This window comes from Hypomesus nipponensis, chromosome 18 (genome assembly GCF_054491055.1).
Source record: "Hypomesus nipponensis isolate SF chromosome 18, ASM5449105v1, whole genome shotgun sequence".
Lineage (NCBI taxonomy): Eukaryota > Metazoa > Chordata > Actinopteri > Osmeriformes > Osmeridae > Hypomesus > Hypomesus nipponensis.
This window is the reverse complement of record NC_140378.1, coordinates 17,272,797-17,297,656: the sequence shown is the minus strand read 5'-3', so window position 1 is coordinate 17,297,656 and position 24,860 is coordinate 17,272,797. Positions and strand designations below refer to the sequence as shown.

Below are 24,860 nucleotides of genomic sequence, written 5' to 3'. Positions count from 1 at the left end.
CACACCACTAACCTCTGGGATGACTGAATGTCTCTACTAAAAATGCTTATATCTTTATATTTCACACACACACACATAGTGGAACATTTCTCACAGAAAAAAAAAACCCAAAACATTTTCACACACTTAACCTTGATGATTTAACTTAATGATGATGATGATGAAAATGGACAATCAAGCATTTACACGTGGGGAAATGATATTTCCTTAAATACAAACATGCAATGAAAGGAGAAAGAAATATATTAGAAAGTGAGAACCACCACAAACAACAACAGCAACAACATTCCACAGGATGATTTCAGTGGTGTTCCCTGTTCCAGAATGGAAACAAGGGCGGTCAGGAGAGAAGCAGGTGGCTCAGACTGCAGGTATAGGAGTCCTCTACTCTCTCTACCAACACCTTGGGCAGTCAATGACACAATCAACACAGACTAACAGCAGTAGGACGCCCAGACAAGCTCTGCCTGTCCGCTCTTTAAAACCTTTACCATCTGTGTTCTTGAATCTTCCGACTTGCTTGAAGTCAGTTTTGTGCTGGCTCCTCAAAGGCTAATCAGATAAGCATTTTGTTTATTTATTCCAACTGCCTACTGCTAGGTGCATGGTCCCATAGGTCCTCTCAAACATTCTTCAGAAACATGTTGTCTCTACCTCCCTCTGGTGGTCAGCGCCTGTCACTTCAGCTACAGGGTCACTCCACCTCGTTCAAGTTAATGCTCTCCAACCAGGGGCTCAGGTCCTTGAAATCTGGCCTATCAGAAGGAAAGTCCTTCCAGCAGGACAGCATGATGTCATAGAGGATGTCTGGGCATTTGGGCGGAGCCGGCATCCTGTATCCATTGAACACCTGGCTGTAGACTTCTAAGTTGCTGAAGGCTGAAAAAGAGAAAAGCAAGGAAGAGATGACAAGAGAGGAGAGGAAGGGAGAGGATGTTGAAAGGAAATGTAAAACAGAAATGTAGAATATTTCTCTAGCGGGGACATCAACCTCACCTGGGTAGGGCACCGATCCATAGCTGAGGATCTCATACAACAGAATACCAAAGGACCAGACGTCAGATTTGTTGGAGAACTTTCCGTGGCTGATGGCCTCCGGTGCGCTCCACTTGAAAGGGATTTTCTTCTCCTCAGAGATGTAGAAAGGCTCCTGGGGGGGGGGGAGGAGAGGTGAGGCCTCAGCCTACAGGCTCCTGGGGGGGGAGGAGAGGTGAGGCCTCAGCCTACAGGCTCCTGGGGGGGGGGGGGGGGAGACGTGAGGCCTCAGCCTACAGGCTCCTGGGGGGAAAAAGGTGAGGCCTCAGCCTACAGGCTCCTGGGGGGGGGAGAGGTGAGGCCTCAGCCTACAGGCTCCTGGGGGGGGGGAGGAGAGGTGAGGCCTCAGCCTACAGGCTCCTGGGGGGAAAAAGGTGAGGCCTCAGCCTACAGGCTCCTGGGGGGGGGGAGAGGTGAGGCCTCAGCCTACAGGCTCCTGGGGGGGGGGAAAGGTGAGGCCTCAGCCTACAGGCTCCTGGGGGGGGGAGAGGTGAGGCCTCAGCCTACAGGCTCCTGGGGGGGGGGAGAGGACACACATACACACACACACACATTGCTTCAGAGCTACCTTGATGACCCGCGCCAGCCCAAAGTCGGCCACCTTGCAGATGTTGTTCTCCCCCACCAGAACGTTCCGCGCTGCCAGGTCTCTGTGGATGCTCTGCTGCTCCTCCAGGTACGCCATCCCATCAGCCACTTGGGCAGCCATGTCCACCAGAGACATCAGGTCCATACATGAACCCTCCTCACCTGCGGTCACACACACACACACACACACACACAGACACACACACTGCCAATGAGTGAAGGGGAAGTGAAGTCAATCAGAATATACTTAAGAAAAGCCAAACAGAAAGAAGAGGAACACAAAATGACCAAAACAACAGGAAATGACATCACCACCTCGCAGGAAGTCGAGGAGGTTGCCCTTTTCCATGAGCTCGGTGATGATGTAGTAGGGCGGCGTGGCGGTGCAGACGGCGAACAGCGAGATGAGGTGACGATGGCGGAGCTTTTTCATCATCTGCACCTCCAGCTGGAACTCCTTGTGATTTAACTCATCTGTGATCACACACAGACATGTTGCCAATAACAACATGTCATAAACACATTAGAAAAGACAGGAACGGCAACATACTTGTTGATGTCATAGTATCAACAGCTGACGTGAAAAACACTGAACTGGAATGTCATTCAATGCTATAATTAGAACAGAGATTTGACCCAGGTGACTTAGACGTTCTGTAAGTACAGCCACGCAGCATGTGGTTCATGAAGAATGTCTTTCAGTGTCTTCGTGAGGCCATGATGCGGCCCAGTGTAGTGTCAGGAGCCATGACGACAGGTATGAGAATAGAAAGGAGAGGACAGATGGACATGTAACATTTGGGTGTGTTTCTCTAACAGGAACAGAGCAGGAGGAACCACTTTGCTCTGTGTGTGAATCATGAGATCATTGTTAGTTCATTTCAGAAGTCTTAATCCTTGTGTGGCGTTCACATTTGTGTTACACATGTTCACAAGTATGATGGATCCATAGTATTATTGGGGTTTTAAAAGAATACAGTCGTAACAATTTCTGTAAATAAATTGCCAAACTGCAGATGGCTGGGGTAGAGAAAAATATGATTTGATTTAATTATTTTAAAGTACTGGCATAATAGTCCAGCTGACCTTATACAATCCCTTTGGTCTAGCGGTTAGAGGTTTGGGCTCCTTCTATGTGGAATATCAGAAGTCTAATCCCCACAGAACGACCCCCACAGGAACGTTGGGTCTAATCCCCCCCCCCCCCCTAACACACAGCGGCTGAAGAACGACCCCCACAGGAACGTCTGTGTGTTAGCGTACCGTTCTTGAGGATCTTGATGGCCACGTTGATGAGCGTCTTCCACTGACCCCGGAAGACGTCAGCAAAGTATCCGCTGCCCAGCTTCTCCTCCAGGGAGAACTCCTCCTTGGGAAGCTCCCACTCATCCACCGTGCTGTGGCTCAGGTCCTTTGGCTTCGGCTCACTCTGCAGGGGGGGAGGGTGGAGGTTGGGAGGTGAGGGAGGTTGGAGGTTGGGAGGTGAGGGAGGGGGGAGGTTGGGAGGTGGGGGGAGGGGGGAGGTTGGGAGGTGAGGGAGGGGGGAGGTTGGGAGGTGAGGGAGGGTGGAGGTTGGGAGGTGGGGGGAGGGGGGAGGTTGGGAGGTGGGGGGAGGGTGGAGGTTGGGAGGGTGGAGGTTGGGAGGTGGGGGAGGGTGGAGGTTGGGAGGTGGGGGGGGGTGGAGGTTGGGAGGTGGGGGAGGGTGGAGGTTGGGAGGTGAGGGAGGGGGGAGGTTGGGAGGTGGGGGGAGGGGGGAGGTTGGGAGGTGGGGGGAGGGTGGAGGTTGGGAGGTGAGGGAGGGGGGAGGTTGGGAGGTGAGGGAGGGGGGAGGTTGGGAGGTGGGGGGAGGGTGGAGGGTGGGAGGTGGGGGAGGGTGGACGTTGGGAGGTGGGGGGAGGGTGGAGGTTGGGAGGTGAGGGAGGGGGAGGTTGGGAGGTGGGGGGAGGGTGGAGGTTGGGAGGTGGGGGGAGGGTGGAGGTTCGGAGGTGAGGGAGGGGGGAGGTTGGGAGGTGAGGGAGGGTGGAGGTTGGGAGGTGGGGGGAGGGTGGAGGTTGGGAGGTGGGGGGAGGGTGGAGGTTGGGAGGTGGGGGGAGGGTGGAGGTTGGGAGGTGAGGGAGGGTGGAGGTTGGGAGGTGGGGGGAGGGTGGAGGTTGGGAGGTGAGGGAGGGGGGAGGTTGGGAGGTGAGGGAGGGGGGAGGTTGGGAGGTGGGGGGAGGGTGGAGGTTGGGAGGTGAGGGAGGGGGGGAGCGGGGGAGGGTGGAGGTTGGGAGGTGGGGGAGGGTGGAGGGTTGGGAGGTGGGGGAGGGGGGAGGGCACACACACAGCCTCTTGGACATTTAGACACACACTGATGCCAACACTGACACTGAGGCACGCACACACCGCAATGCGCACAGACACAACCAGATGTCCTGTCGCAACCCTCTACACCACAGAAAGTTCACTTCTCTTATTCTTATTTCAGATAGAAAAGATAAGAGAGAGAGAGAGAGAGAGAGAGAGAGATGCACTGAGAAATGAGGGAGATCAGCAGGTCTCTTTAACAGCAACTCAGTAGGTACAGACTCATCATACTGTCCATGCCTGTCAACTTGGCAGTCATTTAGTGGTCATTACAAGAGATGTAAGGTCAAAACAGATGCACTTGCTCTCAAAAAGTGATTACAGAAATAAAGAGGGGAAATTACAAAGAGGAAGTAAGAATAATTGTATTAATCAAATCAAAATGTATTTGTATAGCCCTTTTTACAAGCAATGTCACAGAGGGCTTCACATATGCCCATAGAACTGCCCCTCAACCAACCTAAACCCTCAAGGAAGACAAGGAAAAACTTCCAGGAAAACTCACTAGAGGAGGAAAAATGGACGAAACCTTGGGAGGAGCAATTCAGTGAGGGATCCTATGACTACATGGACCCCTCCTCCAGAGAAACACCACACCCATTGACTCTTCCCTGTTGTATGACTATGTTTTCTGCACCTCTCTTTCACCAATCTCTCGTAAAGAGAGATACAGAGACACCTACAGTCAACTTTGCTGTCATGTGTCTGTACGACAAACAAAGAGACTAAGGGGCCCTTCCTGGTCTCCCTTGGTAATAGATTGATGGTATGTTTTATTGTTTACTAATCCAAATTGCAACAGAAACATTTTTGTGCGTACATACACACACTTACACACACGTAAAAGTGAGTAATAGTGAACACGAGTAGTGCTCTCACTGTTGAGTTAGAGTAGCTAGTTCTCTCAAGTCTTGTGTGTGTGTGTGTGTGCGTGTGTGTGTGTCCTCACCTTGGCGCACGGCTGGCCCAGCCTGAGCACAGAGGCCAGGTTGTTTGTTGAGTAGAACTCCACCAGATTCATTAAAGTGCAGAAGTTTTGGGCCTGGTTCAGGTGAAACCGTCCCCCTTCCTCAACCACTTTAAAATGTTTCACCTGTTTGTCAGATTTCACTGAATAAAAAATAAAACACACACACCCCATGTTTACATGTATGCAATCACACTTCCACACAAAACCCAGATGCACACACACAAACCAAAATAGATGAGCAGAATGAAGTCTAAAAGTTTGATTAAATGCAAACGAATTTGAAAGTTGGTTAAAGTGGTGTTCTAGATATGGATAGACCAGCTGTAGATTACACAGTTCCAGAAATTCTGCATGCAGATGGATTTAGTTCCTCAATAGTTGATGCAGAACAGCAGCAGTGCCCTAGTCTGGTGGGGTAGGTATGTATGGTAAAGCTGAATGTGAGTTGACTATAGCAATAATTAGGAATTTTGCATAGTCATGAAGCATCTGGAGATTTTGTATTTGATCCTCTCTTCCACGGAAAGCTTGTCCACTGTCTCCACATCACTCTTCCACCTCCCCTCCTTCCCCTCCCTTCCCTCAGAGTATTCCCCATCCTCCATCTCCCTTCTCTCTTTCTCTCCTCCTCCTTCCCTCCTTCTCTCTCTTTACCTGAAAGGACATGTCCTACGCTGTCTTTCTCGCTGAGGCGGATGAGGAAAGCTCCTTTTGCGTTCTCCGGAGACAGTAGATGGTTCATTGCCTCATATCTGTCCATCTTCCCAAAATACCAGCTGGCCATGCGACGTAGCATAGACACAGGTTAGAACAGCATCATGAGAGATTATATAACAAGTTATGAAGGTTATAAAGGAGTTTAATATTAAACATATGAAGATATACATAGATATACATATATAGACATATACAATGTACATATACAGAGACACAGAGAGAGAGAGAGAGAGAGAGAGAGAGAGAGAGAGAGAGAGAGAGAGAGAGAGAGAGAGAGAGAGAGAGAGAGAGAGAAAGAAAGAGAGAAAGAAAGAAAGAGAGAAAGAAAGAAAGAGAGATAAAGAGAGAGAGAGATAAAGAGTTGAAAGATAACAGTTCATGTGTCTGGATTCATGTATATTTCAAACATTTCTCTACAGATTTGTAGTCTTGCTGTGTTGCAGACTACAGCATTGTGATCAAAAGCGAAATACGTCTACTGAACAACAAGGGTTATCAGAGAAATCCATTTAGAACAGCAGAAAGACTGACATTTTTTAGAGCCAAGACACAAATCTTCAATGAAACTTTTTGTCTTTTGATAGTAGAAAACACTAATAATATGTGACGTTAGAACATATTTAGATTGTACCCAACAAGTTTCTGTGGAACACCAGTGTCTTAACTGTCAGAATCACTTCCACTCTTAGAATTAAGTAAAATTCACGCTTCCCTTTTCGTTGCTATTATGGACAATACAACGCAGAAGCAGACACATAAGCAATATTAATTCTGTCCGCTCTTTACTAGTCAGCTAAAAACCCCATCACCGACCCTCCCTCCACTCTTATACAACTTAACATGAAATAAGTAAAGCAGAGGAGGGGGGGCAACATTGAGACAAAGATACTCACGGTTGTGCCTCAACAGATTCTCCTCGGGCAAGGTAGTTTTTTGGCACGATCCCTGTCTCCAAACATCTCCCATTCTTATCTATTTTCTGCGCGGTCCACCAGTCACCGTTCCGACTGATTATTTTGAAGAGATCTCCTTCCTTGAAAGTCAATTCATCGTCTGCCCGGGCATCGAACGACCAAAGAGCCTTATAAATGGCACTCTCTGAGGCTTTGGGAGGTTTGAGCGCTTCGCGGTGTACCTTGTACTGTATGGAAGACCCATTATCCAAATCAACAGGCTCGTCGGCATCGTTCTCGTTCCCGGTACCTTTCTTACCTTGGTGGTTGTTTTTTTTCCCATAGAGCCCGTCCCGAATCATCTCCAGACACGAACATGATGTACACCAATATTTACCCGCCATGAGACGGGCCTGATGATCTCTCAACTCGCAATAAAGTGCTGACGCACCAGCTCGAATGCACCTGTCCTACAGGTAATCGTCCAAGCGCATACTCTTTGCAATTTGCAAAACGAAAGCGCGTACTGTGCTTTGAAAAAAAAAAAAAGACTAACCTACAACTTCCTTGAGTATGAACAAACTCCCCGCCCTTACAAAACCCTCTGCGTGCCAGCCAGCCCACTTCAGTATTAACACTACTCTCCTACCCTTAGACTACCTCATCAGACTAGGTCAGCCGTCTACGTGCTCTGAGTGTGGTAAAGTTCCTGAAGAGCTCTAAGTAATAGAATTTCACCATCAAATAGATCACGCCAGAATTGTGCAATCTTCTTACATTTACATTACATTTAATAGACACTCTTCAGTCCAGAGCGACTTACAGTGAGTACAGGGACATTCGCCCCGAGGCAAGTAGGGTGAAGTGCCTTGCCCAAGGACACGTCATTTAGCACGGCCGGGAATCGAACCAGAGACCTTCTGTTTACTAGCCCGATTCCCTAACCGCTCAACCATCTGACTGCTTTTTCCATGGCGTCCTCCCTAGCCCAGCTGTTGGTACACAGCAGATGGAGACACAAACAGGGAAATCTCACCGTGGAACAGGTATGTCTTCACGACATCCTCCATGATGAACCGAGTAAGAGGTCTAGTGTTCTGGGGTTCATGATAAGACTAAACGAAGGAAGGCTGAAGACGAAAAGGTATCAGACCAGTATCTCCTCCTGCTTGAGTAAATACTTTCTGAATACCTTCTTTCTGCATCTGGAAGACCAAGGACTCTCACACACACACACGTACACACACTCGACTCGTATGCACACACTATAAATACAAACTACAAACATGTACAACATACTTAATTTTTCAAAAAAAATACTTTATTAGCACAATATCTGTTATTAAGTACCTGATGGTGTGTTCAAGGTAATGTCTGGTAAATGAACAAGGAACTATATCCACATGGTATGGCTCAAGCAGAGGCATTGTTACACATAAAACTGTACTGGGGCACAGGCCCCTATTCATGTTCATTTTTTTCTTTCAATCTTGACGCGCACAATGCACTACTAGGCTATATGAACTCCCCTTAACCCACTATACAACAGTTCAGGGACGCAAGTTGATATCAGCTTTGACAGGGACATCAACTGTTAATGTGAACACGCACATTTTCCTCACATTCATTTGGGAGCAAATAGTGTTTTTTGAGCTTCATGTAAAAATGTTTTTATGTTTGAGTCAAAATAAGATGATCATTAGGTCTCATTTAGAAACTATCTCTAGTTTTGTAATGTTTTTCAATTCAGACTTGTGTGCCGCGTCCGACACCTGGACTTCTGTGTGCGTGCTGCAGGGGCTATTTGGCCTGACATGGAATTCTGCATGCATCGGTTTGTGTTTTCAGTTAAACACTTTTACAAGCGTTGATAGGGATACTGCGTTAATTTTTTTCCGGGATTATCAATCAAAATAAATGCACTGACTAATAAAGTAAATTGTTAAAACTCAAACTTTAGATTTGACTGGGGCACGTGCCCCAGTAAAAAGGGTCTAACGACACCCATGTGCTCAAGTATGAAGTCCTATGCTATAAGTATGTCATGCATCAGGTTTAAAAAATAGCATTGGATGTAAAAACATGGTCATACTAGTCACTAGATAAAATCTGCTGTAAAAGTCCTTTATGTACTTAAGTCTGTAGCTACCATGGCGTCCTCCACATTTGTGTTTAACCCTGTAAGACCCCTGGTTGTAAAATTACAACGTCACTTTTAGGTCTATAATAGCTTTAACATTTTTTTTTTTTTTGAAAGACCACTTGTATCCAATGGAATTGCAAGGCAAGACAATGGGACCCATTGGCGATGTAAATGTGGTCTTGATTTATTATTATTTTTTAGCTAAAAGTGATGTTGTGATTTTAAACTGTGTCTTACAGGGTGAGTCTCTGTAGTGTAAACATTGTGACTCTGTGATTGGCCGTCTGGCCTACATGGCCTACGTGTGATTGGCTGCCTGTGTATGCTACAAGACCAGAGCCCTGTAACAGTCGATCCATCTATGAATCAATTGTTTCTTCTTCTTACTCTATCCTTGTACCCTGCCCACCTCTTGTCACTCCCATTCTTCACCCAATAAGAAGGGATATTATATTGCACAAAACCACAATTCATAACGGAGCAGCAAAATTCACGTGACAAAACAAAATATTGATTGCAAGAGTTGGCACAAAGAGACAGTAATCAACAGAAATCCTGTTTTGCTCTCTTTCTGCTATGGTTTAGTCATAATAATCATTCAGAGTAATCGGGTCAGGGGCAGCTAGTAGCATGTGTCTTCCCCTCCTGCTCTTCCTCCTCCTCTGTTATGTCATCCTCTTCTATCCACCCTTATTCCTCCGTTAGAACCCCCCCCACCCCAGATCAGCCCCAAATAGTTTCATGGCCTTTCCTGGTTCTTCAGTGCCTTTGTTGGAGTGTATGGTACCTACACAACCCTCCTCTCTTCTCCTTTTAACTGCCAGCCTTCTCAGCTCTCATCCTCCCCTCCTCCTCCTCCATGTTCACTCCTCCTCCTCCTCCGCTCCGCTCCGCTCCTTATGGTGGGGAACAGCTGTCCAGCCCAGCTGCAGACCCAGTTTGATACTTGGCTCGCCTGACCTGGTATGCCTTAAGACAGACGCCCAGCTCAGCTTTACACCTCGATGGTTTTGAAGTAGATCCGTGAGTAGATGTTGTCGAGTTGGCTGTGCAGCGCGTGGAAAGAGGGTCTCTTGGAGCACTCGGGGTTCCAGCATTGCATCATGATGTGGTAAATGTTGGGGGGGCAGCGGTTGGGGCAGGGCAGCCTGAAGCCTGAACCCAGGAGCTCCAGTACCTCCTTGTTTGTCTTTCCTGGAGGAGAGGGAGGAGAGGGAGGAAAGGGGGGAGAGGAGGGAGAGGTGGAAGAGGGAGGAGAGGAGGGGGATAGGTTGAAATGAGGGGAGGAAAGGAGGGTAGTGGAGAGAAGAGGGGAGGGTAGGAGAGGAGAAGAGGGTAGGAGAGAAGAGGAGAGAGAAACATAAGCACAAATGGTCCATTTGTAAGTGTATGGTGTGTGTGGGTGTTTATGTGTGTGTGGGTGTTTGCGTGTGTGTGGGTGTTTGCGTGTGTGTTGTTGTCATACCGTCGTATGGCATCTTTCCCCGTGACATCATCTCATAGAGCAGCACACCAAAGGACCAGACGTCCGACTTGACGGAGAAGCGCTGATACAAGGCTGCCTCCGGGGCGGTCCAGCGCACAGGGATCTTGGTGCTGCGACTGGCCGTGTACACACTGTCCTGGAGGGCCAGGGGAGAGACCGACGCTCAGAGGCACGCACACACACACACACAGGGCCACACACATCCACACACACAGGGCCACACATACATACACCTACACACTCGGGCACACACATATCCGCACGCTCACACCAACCTTTATGATCCGAGCCAGTCCAAAGTCAGCCACCTTGCAGACCAGGTCGTCCCCCACCAGGATGTTCCTGGCGGCCAGGTCTCTGTGGACGATGCTGCGGTCCTCCAGGTAGGCCATGCCCTCGCCCACCTGGCTGCCCATGTAGATCAGGTGGGCCGAGGTCAGCATGTGGCCCTCTGGAGCTGGAGGGGGCACAGGGACGCCTGTTATGTCATGGAGCGACTAGGGAGTAAGAGCACGGGAATGGGGGCAAGGGAATAGGGGGCTAGGGAATAGGAGGCTAGGTAATAGGGGGCTAGGGAGCAGAGGGCTAGGGAACATGGGGGGGGACTAGTGAGTTGGATCAAGGAAGCAGGTTGCTTACAGGTCAGATAGGACTTGAGGCTGCCCTTGGTCATGAGCTCTGTGACGATGTAGACGGGTTCTCCTCTGGAGCAGAGAGCCATCAGCTGGATCAGCTTGGGGTGGTGGAGGTTCTTCAGCGCATGCACCTCCTTTATGAAGTCATCCTGCTTGGTGTCCTCTGGAAGGGGGAGCAGCAAGAACATGACGATGGCACCTCTCTCCCACAGAAACACACGACCACACACGTTTACATTTAGTCAGTTAGCAGACGCTCTTTTCCAGAGCGACTTACAGCGAGTACAGGGACATTCCCCCCGAAGCAAGTAGGGTGAAGTGCCTTGACCAAAGACACAACATCATTTGGCACGGCTGGGAATCGAACTGGCAAACTTCAGATTACTAACCCGACTCCCTCACCGATCAGCCATCTGACTCTTCACACACACACACACACACACACACACACACACACCTTGTTTGAGCATCTTGATGGCTACTCTCTGGTTGGGGGTAGGCCCAGAGGACCACACTGCCTCCCACACCTCTCCGAAGTGCCCCTCTCCCAGCTTCTTGTGCAGCTTGAACTCCTCGCGCGGCCGTTCCCATGGCTCCATGTCAAACAGCTCCCTCTGGTGGAAGGGAGGAACACAGCAGAGAGGTCAGACCAAGGGGCATCCAAAAGGAAATACATAGGGCTCACTCATTCTGTGGGTCATATAGGAAAAAAACTTTAAAGATCTAGTCAGATCAAGATTAGAGGTATAGCAAAGACGTTTTACACAAACTGTCCAACAAGCTTTCATTTCAATATCAATAAATAGTTGAATAGACATCCGGTTATAGTATATTATATAGTTCCTGAATGAAGGAAACAAAATGAACGAATATTCAAATGGCTTGGGATGGTTTTACATCTGATAAAAACAACCTAGTATGAACAATATATTATTTATTTGAAATAATCAAGTGCCACACAGAATATGAAATGATCTGGTGAAACATAAAATGAATAACTACACTGTGAAAATAAGACTATAAATATGGCAGGTACTGACAAAAACCTGACAAAAATCAAGTAAATCAATGTGAAATGTGCTTTGACATGTGAAAAAAAACGTTGGTGACAAGAATAAAAACTCTTGAAATAATAGGCTATAACACAGTTGATTTTGTTCTGGAGGCATCTATGTGTCAGTCTAGAATCAACAATCAACAAACCCCTGACAGTGCATTAAAAAGATTAAATATTCAATAAATTAGCTGCAAAAACAGAGGCAACGTATGTAAATAAAAAGAAAAAAAACGGCATAATTGAAAAGTCGACCAGTGAAATTCAAAGAACAATCTGAGTGTTTGTATCTATAAGCGCCATATTAGAGTGTGTGTGTGAGTCAGTCCTTCTGTCCTGGCCTGGGATTCACTGTCTCCGCTGGAAAGAAAGAGAGAAGAGTCTGGAATCACTGAGGGTCTCCAGGAACTACCTCTGAGTCACTCCTGACCCCTGACCCCTCTGCTGTATTCTACTGTACTGTACTGTACTCTGCTGTACTTTACTCTGCTGTATTCTACTCTACTGTACTCTACTCTGCTGTACTCTACTCTGCTGTACTCTACTCTACTCTACTGTACTCTACTCTAGGTCTATTCAACTTGCTTTAAGTGAAATTTTCCCCATTGGGTAGGTGGCCGTTTGTGTGTGTGTGTGGACTGAGAGCCACCTTCTGTGTTTGTGTGTGTGTGTGTGGACTGAGAGCCACCTTCTGTGTGTGTGTGTGTGTGGACTGAGAGCCACCTTCTGTGTGTGTGTGTGTGTGGACTGAGACCCACCTTCTGTGTGCACGGCTGGTCCAGGGGGACCCCCAGGCTCTTGGAGTTGTTCTGGTAGAACGTGATGAGGTCCCCCAGCGTGGCAAAGGACACCTTGTCAGACACAAAGTAGGCTCCGATGACAGAGCGCTGGATACGGAAGTGGAAGACCTTCGCTTCACTCCTGACTGTATATACACACACACACACACACAAATAAATAAAAGAGAAACCTCTTGGTTTAGATAGTGTGGAGACAGAAATGAGGGATTAAGTATAGAGGGAGAGAGAAAGATAGAGAATGTGTGACAGAGGCCTGCTTGCATAAGATGGTGTAAGAGGGGGAGAGATGGAAAAGAGTGAGGGAGAGAGGAAAGCCTACCTGAGATGGTGTACTCGTCACTATGGCTCTCACTAATACGGACGAGGAAGGAGCCATCTTTGTTTTGGGAAGCCAGGAGCAGCTTCTCTGCCTTTAAACGGTTGATGTTTCCATAGTACCACCTTCACTCACACACACACACACACACACACAAACACACAAGCACACGCACACACAGAGAGCAACGGATGGGTGGAAAGATGGACGGGGCAGGGAAAGAAACAAATAGACAGAGAGAGACAAGCATGTTCATAGGGACAAGCAGACACATGATATGCCACTTTTGCCTGTGCACAGTGAGTGAGCGCACGCACACACACGCTCACACACGCACACACACTCACACACACACACACGCACAGGGCACTAACTGAACACTTAATTAAACAAGCATACATTAGGCACATGGCAAGCTGACAAAAATGTATGAACACAATACAAAATATCAGGGAACAATCTCTCAAATATCCCTTTGTTTTCACAAAATGAAACGCCCAGTTAATGCATATTTACTTTATCTTCATCTCATTTAATTAATCTAACAATCAACAAAACCATCTTAATTGAGTGTGAATTTTAAGGTGACATTTCAAGTGTGTTATCGACTTGGACAGAACTCGTATTTACTCAGTCACAGGGTGCGGCTGCCTTTTGGATAGTTGGTGTTGGGTGTGTTTCCATGACGATCATTTCAATTTAAACTGTCAAGTACCGGTTAAGATGAGGACATGTCAAATGTTTTGGATTTCCAAATCCTGCTATTACTTTAATTTAATTCCGTATTTATACAACTTTAAAAACTGAATTCTGTATATCCTTCTGTATTTTGTAATAGATAGCCAACAGAAACGTAATACAGAGGCATTGTTACTGTAACAACAATGTGTTGGCTGCCCTATTAGAAAGGGTTGCTGCAGTGACTCACGCACGCACAAAAGCACGCACAAAAGCACGCGCACACACACACACACACACACACACACACACACACAACCACAGTAGCCCAAAAACTTTAGACATTGAGCAACTCAAAAGATCACACCACGGGGAGCTATGTGGTCTATCTTTACTGTTTAAAAGATCAAATCGTCACTTGGCCAAATTGATAATAAATCATTTGCTGGTTCACATACAGCTCCTGTTATAGCAATCTAATGTATGCTTTTGTACAATGTATTATATTAAATCTGTGAAACAGAGTAATAAGGCTATAATATTTAGACATATTCAACATAATACCGCATACCGCCCCCGCATAGCCTACAATTAAACAGCACTCACTTGTATTTAGCGAATTCGTCCTGTAGAAGTGCCACATAGTTAGCTGGTATCAAACCGGATTCCAGCGTGCCTGTAAGTTTCTTGGCCAGGACATAGTCTCCCCTTTTCTCAATGACCGACAGCTTGTCACCTTCCTTCACAGTCAACTCCTCCTCGCTCCTGGCTTCAAAATCAAATAGAGCAGCATAGAGCTGCGTGGGTTTCTTCTTCGGGGTCGGGACACGGATATCACCTGAAACGGTAGGGATCTCTGCCGGCCTTGTGATGTTCGGGTAGTGGAGTTCGGGCCATATGCAGTTCCATAAACGACTCAAACATGGCATGCAGGTACGACAACAGCCCTCCATCCCAAACCTGCCGCAGAGCCGCGGTCTCCAGGATAAAAAAATTAAGGGGGTCGGCACTACAACAATAGGCTACGACGCCAAAATTATTGTTATTCCAAATAGGTCAGTTGCTAACAGTTTCGGTACGCCTTCCTTTAGCTCTCTCTTGTCTCACCCACAGCACACATAATGTGCAGCGCCAGCGCTAACGGGGCAGATATTCAGGAGGAACCGGTTTAGTGTGGAGATGGATCTTGGATATTAGGCTGGAACTCGAGGGCTGTGGGAATGCGGAAACGACATATTGGCGAGGAGGCGACACAATCTCCTGCGATCGAGTATCAACTTAGACTAGTTAATTCTCAAATTAAAGATCATTTCATCACATTATTCTTGGCTAAACATTTGCCTCAACAATTCAGTCTATCAAGCAGGCTTTGTGCCAGGATGGTGAAGCAGAAAGCACATGGACTCTTGTTTTGAGTTGGCGCGATGAACGTCTCCCGCTTTCCGTACACCTGTCTCCTTTCCACTCAACACTGCACTTACTGTAAACCCTACGGTTTGCCCTATGTAAACAAACAGGAGGTTTTGTCCATATGCCCTTGGCAATTTGAATAGGTGTTCTCCTTTGTAGCTAATTTGCCAGAATTTGTCAAATTAGGCCTATTCATAACCATGTATATTTACTACACAGCCTTACTTTAATAACAATTAATGCAAAATATTTGAGATATTTTAACAGTTAACATGGCGTGTGGAAATACGTTGACATTTATTTTGTATCCGTTTGACAGTGTAAACAATTTTGCAAGGAACAGTAGGCACTGAATCGAAGATGAAAACACCCTTATTTCAGTGTCTTTGATGTTTTACTACAAAATTATATTTTTAAGTAATTTATTTCCTACTGTTTCTCAATTATAAAATGTATTTGATTTGAGGTTGTTTTAGTAACTAACTAGCAGTGTCACCAGCCATCTTAATGCAGTATAGAGTCTGACCAATGTCCTTCAGTGGCACACAGGCATAAAAGTATCTCACACAAGTAAACCTAATACAGAAAACAACACTGAAAGGTCTGTTTGATAGATAGCACACTTTTTATTAGTATATTTAGCTTTGTGACGTACAGCTTGGGAGAGAAAGAAAGTCACAACTTTGAAGTTTTGGAAACATTTTTACCTTAGCAGTGACATCACACTGAAAAAAGCTTAATCTCAGATCATTGGTTTGTCATAAATCAAAGTGATATGTTAAGTCAATGAACCGCCCATGCTGTGTAAACAAACAGAAAGAACGTTTTTTTTTCTTCATCTTTTTCCTCAAGTCTTTTAGTTGCTTTACATATATATTATCAACACCTTTCTAAAGAATCAAAATATTTAGCCACATGTACTGGAAAAAAAGTATCCACTGTTATATATATAACACAATAAATATAAAAAGAATAATCCTTTGATATAATTTATATGGTATCAAAGAGGGAAATGGGCCTCCAATAGGACATTTTATAAAAGTGATGTCCTTTTTCCTGAGGTTTGTGGCTGCGCTTCAGTTTTTTCTCTCTGGCTAAATACACGAATAGACTTGAAAACCCAACACAGGGTACGTCAATGGCTTATCATTCATTGAGGAATTTTCTTCCCACTTCAGTTAGTGCCCCCCTTCTGGTCCCCCCACCCCACTAGGTCCAGTTCACTTAGGGCCAGTGGCTTGTGTGCAGCTGTGACTGAAAGGAGAGAGTCCCAAACAGGCAGACACTCAGCTCTCCCAACATTCAGCTTGTTTTTTTTTTTTTTTTTTTACAGTGTAAATATATGACATTAACTTTCTGTAGACCCGGTCCCATTTCCCTTCAATGTACTACTAGGTATCAACTTAAAACAGGAAGGGAGGCTGATAGATGAGGGAATGAGACAAATGAAAAAAAAAAAAGAAAAAGAAATTAAGTTGCAAAACTCTGTACATGTAAACATCACACTTCCACTGAGTCCAAAATCATGAGGAGAATACAGGTTCACATTGGTGCTGGGTTCAAATCCCAAGGGAGAGGAAACAGACAATCAGCTTCTGGTAAAGGAGGAGGTGGTGAAGACTAAATCAAACTAAGACAGAAAAGCACCACAAAATTCGAACATAAAAACTGACGATGGTCATAAGACCATATTGATTTGACTGTAGCTGTACACTGCCCTGATAGAAAAATAAAAGGTTCAATTATTTTTCTCTATTCTTTTTTTTTTTTTTCTTCTTTTTTGTTGAGCTATACATCTGACCAAAGCAGATTAATACGTTTCAAAGTGTGTGTTCACTTGCGGAGGGTCTAGGCCAGCATCACACTACTCCTGAACCTGTCTGTCTGAACGGACCAAAACAGCTCCCCCTGGAGGTCATACTGCAGCCCTACAGGTGAACACAGATGACACGATCACACACTTTGAATGCAGTACGATGACAGGATGTAAAAAATACTGAAGTGCTGAACTCATTTGCCTGGCTACTGAAGGAGCAGGGGACGAGATAAACTACAGATAGTGAAAGAAAGAGGTCAGTCACAGTAGCTAGGGAGTTTCACTGAAGAACATGGTTAGGACTGCAAGCTTGGTCTGTGCTTGGCACATGTTCTGGGTGTCAAGAGGTCACATCGGAGCAGTGGTGGACGGGCATGCAGCCGCCAGAGCAAGACGGTCTGAGCACTTCCTGTTTGTGGAGGAGCGTGTTTCATCAGGAGCAGCGTAAGACAGGACACCCCGGGTGTGATGCTAGCCAGGCTGCTTGTTAAACTGGTTGACATCCTGGTATGGAATGTACAGTATAGGCATACAGAGGAACTTCACTTGAGTTGTTGGTATTGTACAAAATATTTTTTGAAAAGACCACTTACTTGCACTACAAAATATATATAAAATAATAACATTAATAATAATAAAAATATAAATCAGATATAAATGCGTTGACCGTGGGCACCTATGGGAGCTTGGCGCAGGTCTTGAGGAGGCTGAGTTAGAATGCTCTGATTATGGCTAGAATACTGCCTTCTCCCAGACACCTCCCAGACACTATGTATACAACAGCTGCACACAGAAAAGGAATGGAAATCAAACAGTGAGCAAATTACACCTTTCCAAGATTGTCATCTGCCTAGTTATGGGTTGTAGTCCTGTTGGTTTGACTCCCCGGAGGTGCAAACAGAGGGTGGAGTAGGGTTTAGCAAGAGCCTCTGCTGTAGAACAATCTCTCCTCTTAAGACCGTCATATTGGAACTGTACATTGAATTGTCCCTTGTCTATAATACAAATGCATAACTATATCACAATCTTCTTCGTTATTTGTCAACAAAGCAACGTTTTGTGGCGTGTGACGTTATAAAAGGTGAGCAGCGCTTGACGGGTCTTTTTAAGAACTAGGGGCATTCTGTCCCTCGCTCACACACACACACACACACTCGCGCCTTCACATGCACGCACACACACACACACACACCTCCAAGCTCATCACCTATACAGGTATACTGTAAATCTATGTTGAGGCTCACAGTGTGGCCAGCTATATGGCCGTATTGACTGTGTGCATATGGTGAGGTATATGACTCCGTCTGTGGCCAGTTATGTGGCCACAGGACTGTGTGTTGTCTCCTGGCCACCCTGAGGGCGTGGCCAGGAGGAGCATCAAGGCAGCTTGAACACAGGAGAGTGAGATCGTCTGGGAGACTGTCAGACCTACACAGGAGAGGAGAGCAGGGAGGGGGGCGAGGGGGCTTGAGTCTGGCTTCAGTGGTCTGTGTAGACCCTAGGTCTGAGCTGCAGACTCAGTCTCAGCAGACAAGGAACAGATGGAGGGGAAGTTACAGAGACGACGGAATCAAGACTCGACCCAGAACTTCCGTTTCCCTGGCAGCCAGAGTTCCAGAGGGTTCCAGAGTGGGGGGCTCGCCGGTTCTGTCTGGAGCCAGGTGTGTGACGTCTCTTTGGTGAGGACGTCACCTACCCCTGGAAGCCACCGTCCTGACAGCCTGCAGACAGGCCCAGGGAGAGGAGCAGCCTGCTGGGGACACCTTGCATAATTCTCTCGTGTTCGATGGAGCCGCTGAACTAAATCCTTTCAGCCTGGAGCTTGTTAGCCCTGACAGACTTGGGAGTTCAATTCTATACGCAATTATCATTCAATTGAAATTATTATTTCAAGTTGTCCAAATTATTTTCATAAATAGCCGGAAAATCGGCCAGAGGTTTGTTGCTGCGGGTGTGTGTACAACCTGTGTTAGTGGTCTCTCATGTTCTCTATCGGTCTGTGTGCCTGTCTTTCTGTCTGTCTGTGTGTCTGTCTGTCTGTGTCTGTCTGTCTGTGTCTGTCTGTCTGTCTGTGTCTTTGGGTGTGTGTGTCTTGTCTGTCTGTGTGTCTGTCTGTCTGTGTGTCTTTCTGTCTGTGTGTCTGTCTGTCTGTCTGTGTCTGTCTGTCTGTGTCTGTCTGTCTGTGTCTGTCTGTCTGTCTGTCTGTCTGTGTCTTTGGGTGTGTGTGTCTTGTCTGTCTGTGTGTCTGTCTGTCTGTGTGTCTTTCTGTCTGTGTGTCTGTCTGTGTGTCTGTCTGTGTGTCTGTCTGTGTGTCTGTCTGTCTGTCTGTCTGTGTGTGTGTGTGTCTGTGTGTGTGTGTGTCTGTCTGTCTGTCTGTCTGTCTGTGTGTCTGTCTGTCTTCTCGGTCAGCGTGCCGTCATGGGCCAGGGTGATGATTATCGACTGCATTGCAAAACGTCTTCCTGGTTCCTTCAGAAGGACGCACCTGACCAGTGCAAGGTGGGGGAGGTGGCCCCTCCCCCGTCACAGATTCTGCTACTTCAGTGTGCAAAAGGGAGCGAGTTAGAGGTGCAGCATGGCCTACAGCGACCCCCCCCACCTCGCAGGGAAACAACAGTTGCATCTCTTCCTCACACGCCCCACTCACTTACTCACTCACTCACTCACTCACTCCCAGACGTTTACTTGCATGTGCACCGTAAGAAGAGGACGCACAGTCTATGTGTGTGTGTGAGGATTAGAGAGGAGCTCGTCGCTCGCCCCCTAGACGACCCCAGAGGCTCTGACCCAGGAGTAGAAATGAAAAAAAACAAAAGAAAAAAGTCAGCCAGTAGGAAACAGAAACACAGCCCTATATGACATAACGAACACGTCAGACAACCACACAGCAGGGTTATGGCCACACACGACGATGGCGTGGGTCTTTTTTTTTTTTTTTTTTAAGAGAGTACCCGTGAGATGAAGACTCAGCAGCCCACGTGAGACTTCCTGCGACGACTTCCTGTTTATTGTTGGTTGTTGTTGTGGTTGTTGAGGTGCTGTGGTTGTGCAGGAGTCCTCCTGGCTTGAGGTTTCAGGTCGGTGGCAGAAGGTCCGGTTCATAGCAGCAGTACGGGTCCATGTTAGGAGAACAAGAAGAGGAGGAATCGTGGCCATCTCAAAAGAGTCTACAGACAAACACATGGTCCCTCTCTGACCCAGGCCCACCCCCAGGTCCACTGGGCTGGACAGCACCTGACAGCTGGGCCGCGCTGGGCATGGATCCCAGGATGCAGAACAGAGGGTGACAGGTCCATAGGAAGCAGAGGAATGCAGAACCAGTGAGAACAAGAGAGAGAAATAAAGAACACAGATGGGTGGGTGGTTGGTTGACATGTTGGACCACTCAGAAATGACATCCATCCATCCATCCCTGCCTCCCATCCGCCAGCAGTCCTGATGGTGGTTAAAGTATCTCCATGGCGACAGCCGCAGACGAACACTCAACACGGGAAAGCAGGAGAGGGAGGGACAGGAACTGAGGCTGAGGTCACCATCGACCTGTCTCACCGTAGAAGGACTGTGTGCGTGAGACAAGCCTGAAAACACCAGGCAGCTTGTAGAGGCTGTCTGGCACCTGGAATGGGGTGTGGAGTGTGTGGGGTGTGTGTGTGGGGTGTGGAGTGTGTGTGTGTGTGTGGGGGGGGTGCAGAGCGACAGGAAGGAGGTGTCTGAGGTGTCTCCCTGGAGTGATGCACCACGAGGAGGAGGGGAATGGAGGAGAGGGTGAGGCGGAGCAGGGGGTAGGGGGTAGGGGAAAGTGCTATAGGACACGGACAGCTTATTTACAGCGAGCGCAAGTTGCCTCCCCTCTCCTTTGTGTTTGTCTCGTTCTTCTTTAGCCTCTGTTCAGAGCGCCTGCTCGGGAAACGGAGCTGTGTTTTGGATTCAGTCCCACACCTTCTTCAGTAGCAAGGGAGCCAAGAAACTCAGTAGATATCCAAACGAAAAACACATCACCTTCAAATCAAACATATTTATCATTAACAATTTTTTTAGTACTAGTTAGCCAGTTATATTTCCATAGTTTTTATGGGATGCCGTTGGCGAGAGGGGTCTATCCATCTTATTCCCCCTGCCCTGGTTCATTCAGTTCCAGTCACTTATAGATTCTTCTAGAAACACCACAGCCTTGTAGTGTTCTACCATTGTCATCTTCTCCGTCCAACTCCTCGCCCTCCTCTTCCCTCATCTTCTCGTCTATGCTCCTTCCCTCACAGCAGCTTTGGTGAAGGAGTGAGGGGGGGGGGGGGTGAAGGTGTGAGGGAGGGGGGTGGGTGAAGGAGTGCTGAGAAAAGTGAAAGAGGAGTGAGACAGATGATGGAGTGCAGTGGGTCTGCCCCCTAAGAGAGGGAGAGGATGGACGTGGTGCCTGGTGGAGCAGGAGAGGGGGGAGCAGGTCTGGTGCTGTGAGGGGAGGAGGAGTGGGTGTGAGGGGAGGAGGAGGGGGCATGAGGGGAGGAGGGGGGAGTGTGAGGGGAGGAGGAGGGGGTGTGAGGGAAGGAGGAGGGGGAGGAGGCGAGGGAGGTGAGGGGTGAAGGTCTCGGTTCTCAGTTCTGTTGCAGGATGAGGCTCTCGAGCTCGTCGGCTGAGCGCAGCAGGAATGCTGCAGATTCACGGTAGCCGGCGATGAGCTGACGCACCGCCGTGACCTCGGTGGGGCTGAGCTGAGCGCCCGCTGCCCCGCCCGCGCCCCCGCCCCCGCCCCCGCGGCTATTAGAGCTGGAGGAGGAGGAGTTGGAGCCCAGAGACTTCATGCTCAGGTCTGTTGGGCCTGTAGGGACGGAGAGAGATGGAGGGAGAAGAGAGACAGACTCGGGTCAAGACACAGTGAAAGGCTGACACAATTGGTATTCCACCAGTATGTAAGTACAGGGCTTGACATGAGTCTTTTGAGGCACTTTGGACAAGTACATTTACGTTTCACTTGCCCGAGACCTTTAAATAGCCTGACCGAGTTAAACGGGCCAAACTAGCCTGGCTAACGTAAGTCCCTTCGCAGGCAAATGACGAATGAAACAAGCTCGGTTCAAGAAATCTGAGATTTTGACCATCTTCAGCAGGCTTGTATCTACAACAGCAGTCCTCCCTGACGTTTTTGGTCTACCGGGCGACGCACTCTCACTCAAATTTCAAGACTTATGTGACCCAAATCAAAATTCTGATGCAACAAATCAATGGGGAATCGCGTTCTCTCTTATAGGCAGTCCTCCTCTACCTTTTTGGTGCAGAATTCACCGAGATGAAATGATCAACTTCACCGAAACACAGAGGAAAAAAGCTAGCTACTTTAAAATCGGTAAAATAGACGTAATGAGTGCACTTCACATAACGTGAAGTAACATGGCATTTTATTTTGTTTAAGGTGTAACTTGTCCAGTGGGGCAAGCACACTTATCTTCTATTTGCCCTACAAAAAAAATCTCCTTGTCCCGGACAAACAGACAAGCCTTAATGTTGAGCCCTGATTTAGGACTCCCTGTTAGAAATATACGTATGCAGGGTCGGAGGTCAAGCAGGCCTATGGCAGACTCTCCACATGGCCATTTACCAGCCAAAGAAAGAAACACTTTCTTCCTTTCTCCAAGTCTCTCACCGTTGCTCTGAGCAGTGCCTGTTGTCAGGGAGACCGGGTGTTGCATGCTGGCTCCCAGGCCGCCGTAACCACGGTAACTGTAGTTGAGGCCGCCGTTGATGTAGAGCTGGTCCTGGGAGAAGGCCGAAGCAGCCAGGGAGTAGGCCGAGTGGGCCAGGGAGGCTGGCTCCCGACACACCGGCTTGTCCAGGGCAATCTGCTCCTCCTGGGGGGGCGGTAGAGGGCACGATGGGGTAGGAGAGGAGAGGGAGGAGACAGGGGAGAGAGGAGAGGGAGGAAACAGGGGAGAGAGGAGAGGGAGGAGACAGGGGAGAGAGGAGAGGGAGGAGACAGGGGAGAGAGGAGAGGGAGGAGAGGTGGAGAGAGGAGAGGGAGGAGACAGGGGAGAGAGGAGAGGGAGGAGAGGGGGAGAGAGGAGAGGGAGGAGAGGGGGAGAGAGGAGAGGGAGGAGAGGGGGAGAGAGGAGAGGGAGGAGACAGGGGAGAGAGGAGAGGTGAGGGAGGAGACAGGGGAGAGAGGAGAGGGAGGAGAGGGGGAAGAGGGGGTAGGAGAGGAGAGGGAGGAGACAGGGGAGAGAGGAGAGGGAGGAGACAGGGGAGAGAGGAGAGGTGAGGAGAGGGGGAAGAGGGGGAAGGAGAGGAGAGGGAGGAGACAGGGGAGAGAGGAGAGGTGAGGAGAGGGGGAAGAGGGGGTAGGAGAGGAGAGGGAGGAGACAGGGGAGAGAGGAGAGGTGAGGAGAGGGGGAAGAGGGGGAAGAGGGGAGAGGTTGAGAGGAGAGAGAAGGGAGGGGGAGAGGGGAGACAGTGAGGGAGTGTGCGAAGAGAGGAGAGGGGGAGGACAAGAGAGTAAGTATGTTCAGTGTCATGTTTCCTTCAAGCTCTTTGATCTGAAGCACACACACACACACAGTAGGGGTAATACAATAACATGATGTATACTGCCAGGAGCTGTGGACGCATACATGCATGATCACACCATCTGGACTCCTTCACCCACACCACCGCAAACAACTCAGCCACGCCGAGTCAGCACACACACGTCTCTGGAACACACACAGGAAGCTGACTCACGTGGGCCTGGTACACGTCCAGGCGCATCCTCTTGGCTGCCTTCCGTGATTCGCTCTCGCAGGCGGCGGCCAGGATGTTCTCGGCCATGGCAGAGGTGAGGTGAGGTGGCGTCGGTCGGGTCTGGAAGACGACCGAGGGGGGCAACCGTTACACAACCATCACACAACACTGCTGGGACCACAATGTCCAGGAAACAGCCTTGTCCTGCATGCAACTGAGACAGCGTGGGAGTAACATGGGCTGAAGTTCTAATATCCACCACTGAGGGGCAGCAAAGAGACACCGCTACACTCCAGAAGCGTCTGCTTGATGTAGAGAACACAATCTTGCTGTCCTGATACATAGTATAGATAGAGAGATAAATAGTACCGATATAGTATAGATAAGCATTCTTCCACATGAGAGAGTGTCAGAGAGAGATCATTAGAGAGTGAAAGAGAATTAGAGATATAAAAAGTCATAGAGAAAGAGTCAGAAAGGGAGAGTCAGACAGAGTTAGTCAGAGGCAGAGTCAGAGAGAGAGGCAGAGAGAGTCAGAGAGAGAGTCATAGAGAGATAGAGAGAGAGTCAGAGAGAGAGAGAGAGTCAGAAAGAGAGGCAGAGAGACACAGAGAGTCAGAGAGAGTCAGGGAGAGAGAGAGTCAGAGAGAGAGTCAGAGAGTGACAGAGGCAGAGAGAGAGAGAGGCAGAGAGATACAGAGTCAGATAGAGAGAGAGAGTCAGAGAGAGTCAGAGAGAGAGAGTCAGAGAGAGACAGAGGCAGAGAGAGAGAGAGGCAAAGAGAGACAGAGGCAGAGAGAGAGAGAGAGAGGCAAAGAGATACAGAGGCAGTGAGAGAGAGAGGCAGAGAGATACAGAGGCAGAGAGATACAGAGTCAGAGAGAGAGTCAGAGAGATACAGAGGCAGAGAGATACAGAGTCAGAGAGAGAGTCAGAGAGATACAGAGGCAGAGAGATACAGAGTCAGAGAGAGAGTCAGAGAGATACAGAGGCAGAGAGATACAGAGTCAGAGAGAGAGAGAGGCAGAGAGAGACCAGTTTACCTCCATGCCGTTCTTCTTCATGCGACGGCAGGATTTGAGGTAGGTGCGTATGCGCTTGCGCGCGCGTTCCTGGAACTCTGGGAACTGGCGGCTGCAGGACTCGATGATGGCCTGGATCTTCTCCTTGGGCTGTTTGGAGATGGGGACCATGCGGTCCAGGTTCTCATCCACAAACAGACGCACAAACATCTGTAGGGGGTGCACACAGGTAGTCCCACAGTCAGATCT

The 24,860-nt window shown here is 48.2% G+C and overlaps 3 protein-coding genes and 1 long non-coding RNA gene across 4 annotated transcripts in view; all 4 read right to left on the bottom strand.

Annotated features, from left to right (window-relative positions):
- Positions 1 to 37: 37 nt before the first annotated feature.
- LOC146252482 (protein-tyrosine kinase 6-like) lies at positions 38 to 7,003 on the bottom strand. Its single transcript, XM_084680069.1, has 8 exons — positions 6,547 to 7,003; positions 5,591 to 5,712; positions 4,916 to 5,076; positions 2,887 to 3,052; positions 1,939 to 2,097; positions 1,604 to 1,785; positions 997 to 1,150; positions 38 to 879 (listed from the first exon to the last, which is right to left on the bottom strand). Exons 1-8 carry the CDS (start codon positions 6,948 to 6,950, stop codon positions 695 to 697), a joined length of 1,533 nt encoding a protein of 510 aa, XP_084536195.1. The 5' UTR covers positions 6,951 to 7,003; the 3' UTR covers positions 38 to 694.
- Positions 7,004 to 7,845: 842 nt separating this feature from the next.
- On the bottom strand, positions 7,846 to 15,082 carry srms (src-related kinase lacking C-terminal regulatory tyrosine and N-terminal myristylation sites). The gene is made up of 8 exons (XM_084680070.1): positions 14,265 to 15,082; positions 12,984 to 13,105; positions 12,623 to 12,789; positions 11,268 to 11,424; positions 10,815 to 10,973; positions 10,451 to 10,632; positions 10,155 to 10,311; positions 7,846 to 9,883 (listed from the first exon to the last, which is right to left on the bottom strand). Exons 1-8 carry the CDS (start codon positions 14,609 to 14,611, stop codon positions 9,684 to 9,686), a joined length of 1,491 nt encoding a protein of 496 aa, XP_084536196.1. The 5' UTR covers positions 14,612 to 15,082; the 3' UTR covers positions 7,846 to 9,683.
- A 592-nt stretch (positions 15,083 to 15,674) lies between these two features.
- Positions 15,675 to 21,373, bottom strand: LOC146252480 (uncharacterized). The gene is made up of 2 exons (XR_014732115.1): positions 19,836 to 21,373; positions 15,675 to 16,996 (listed from the first exon to the last, which is right to left on the bottom strand). It is a non-coding gene; the product is annotated as an uncharacterized LOC146252480 (long non-coding RNA).
- A 28-nt stretch (positions 21,374 to 21,401) lies between these two features.
- Positions 21,402 to 24,860, bottom strand: part of LOC146252479 (nucleolar protein 4-like) — a 38,571-nt gene continuing 35,112 nt past the window's right edge. Inside the window, exons 5-8 of the mRNA XM_084680778.1 lie at positions 24,633 to 24,821; positions 23,590 to 23,709; positions 22,520 to 22,724; positions 21,402 to 21,697 (exon numbers count right to left, since the gene is read on the bottom strand). Coding sequence (XP_084536904.1) covers positions 21,474 to 21,697; positions 22,520 to 22,724; positions 23,590 to 23,709; positions 24,633 to 24,821 — 738 coding nt within the window. The 3' untranslated portion in view covers positions 21,402 to 21,473. The remainder of the gene's footprint in view (positions 21,698 to 22,519; positions 22,725 to 23,589; positions 23,710 to 24,632; positions 24,822 to 24,860) is intronic.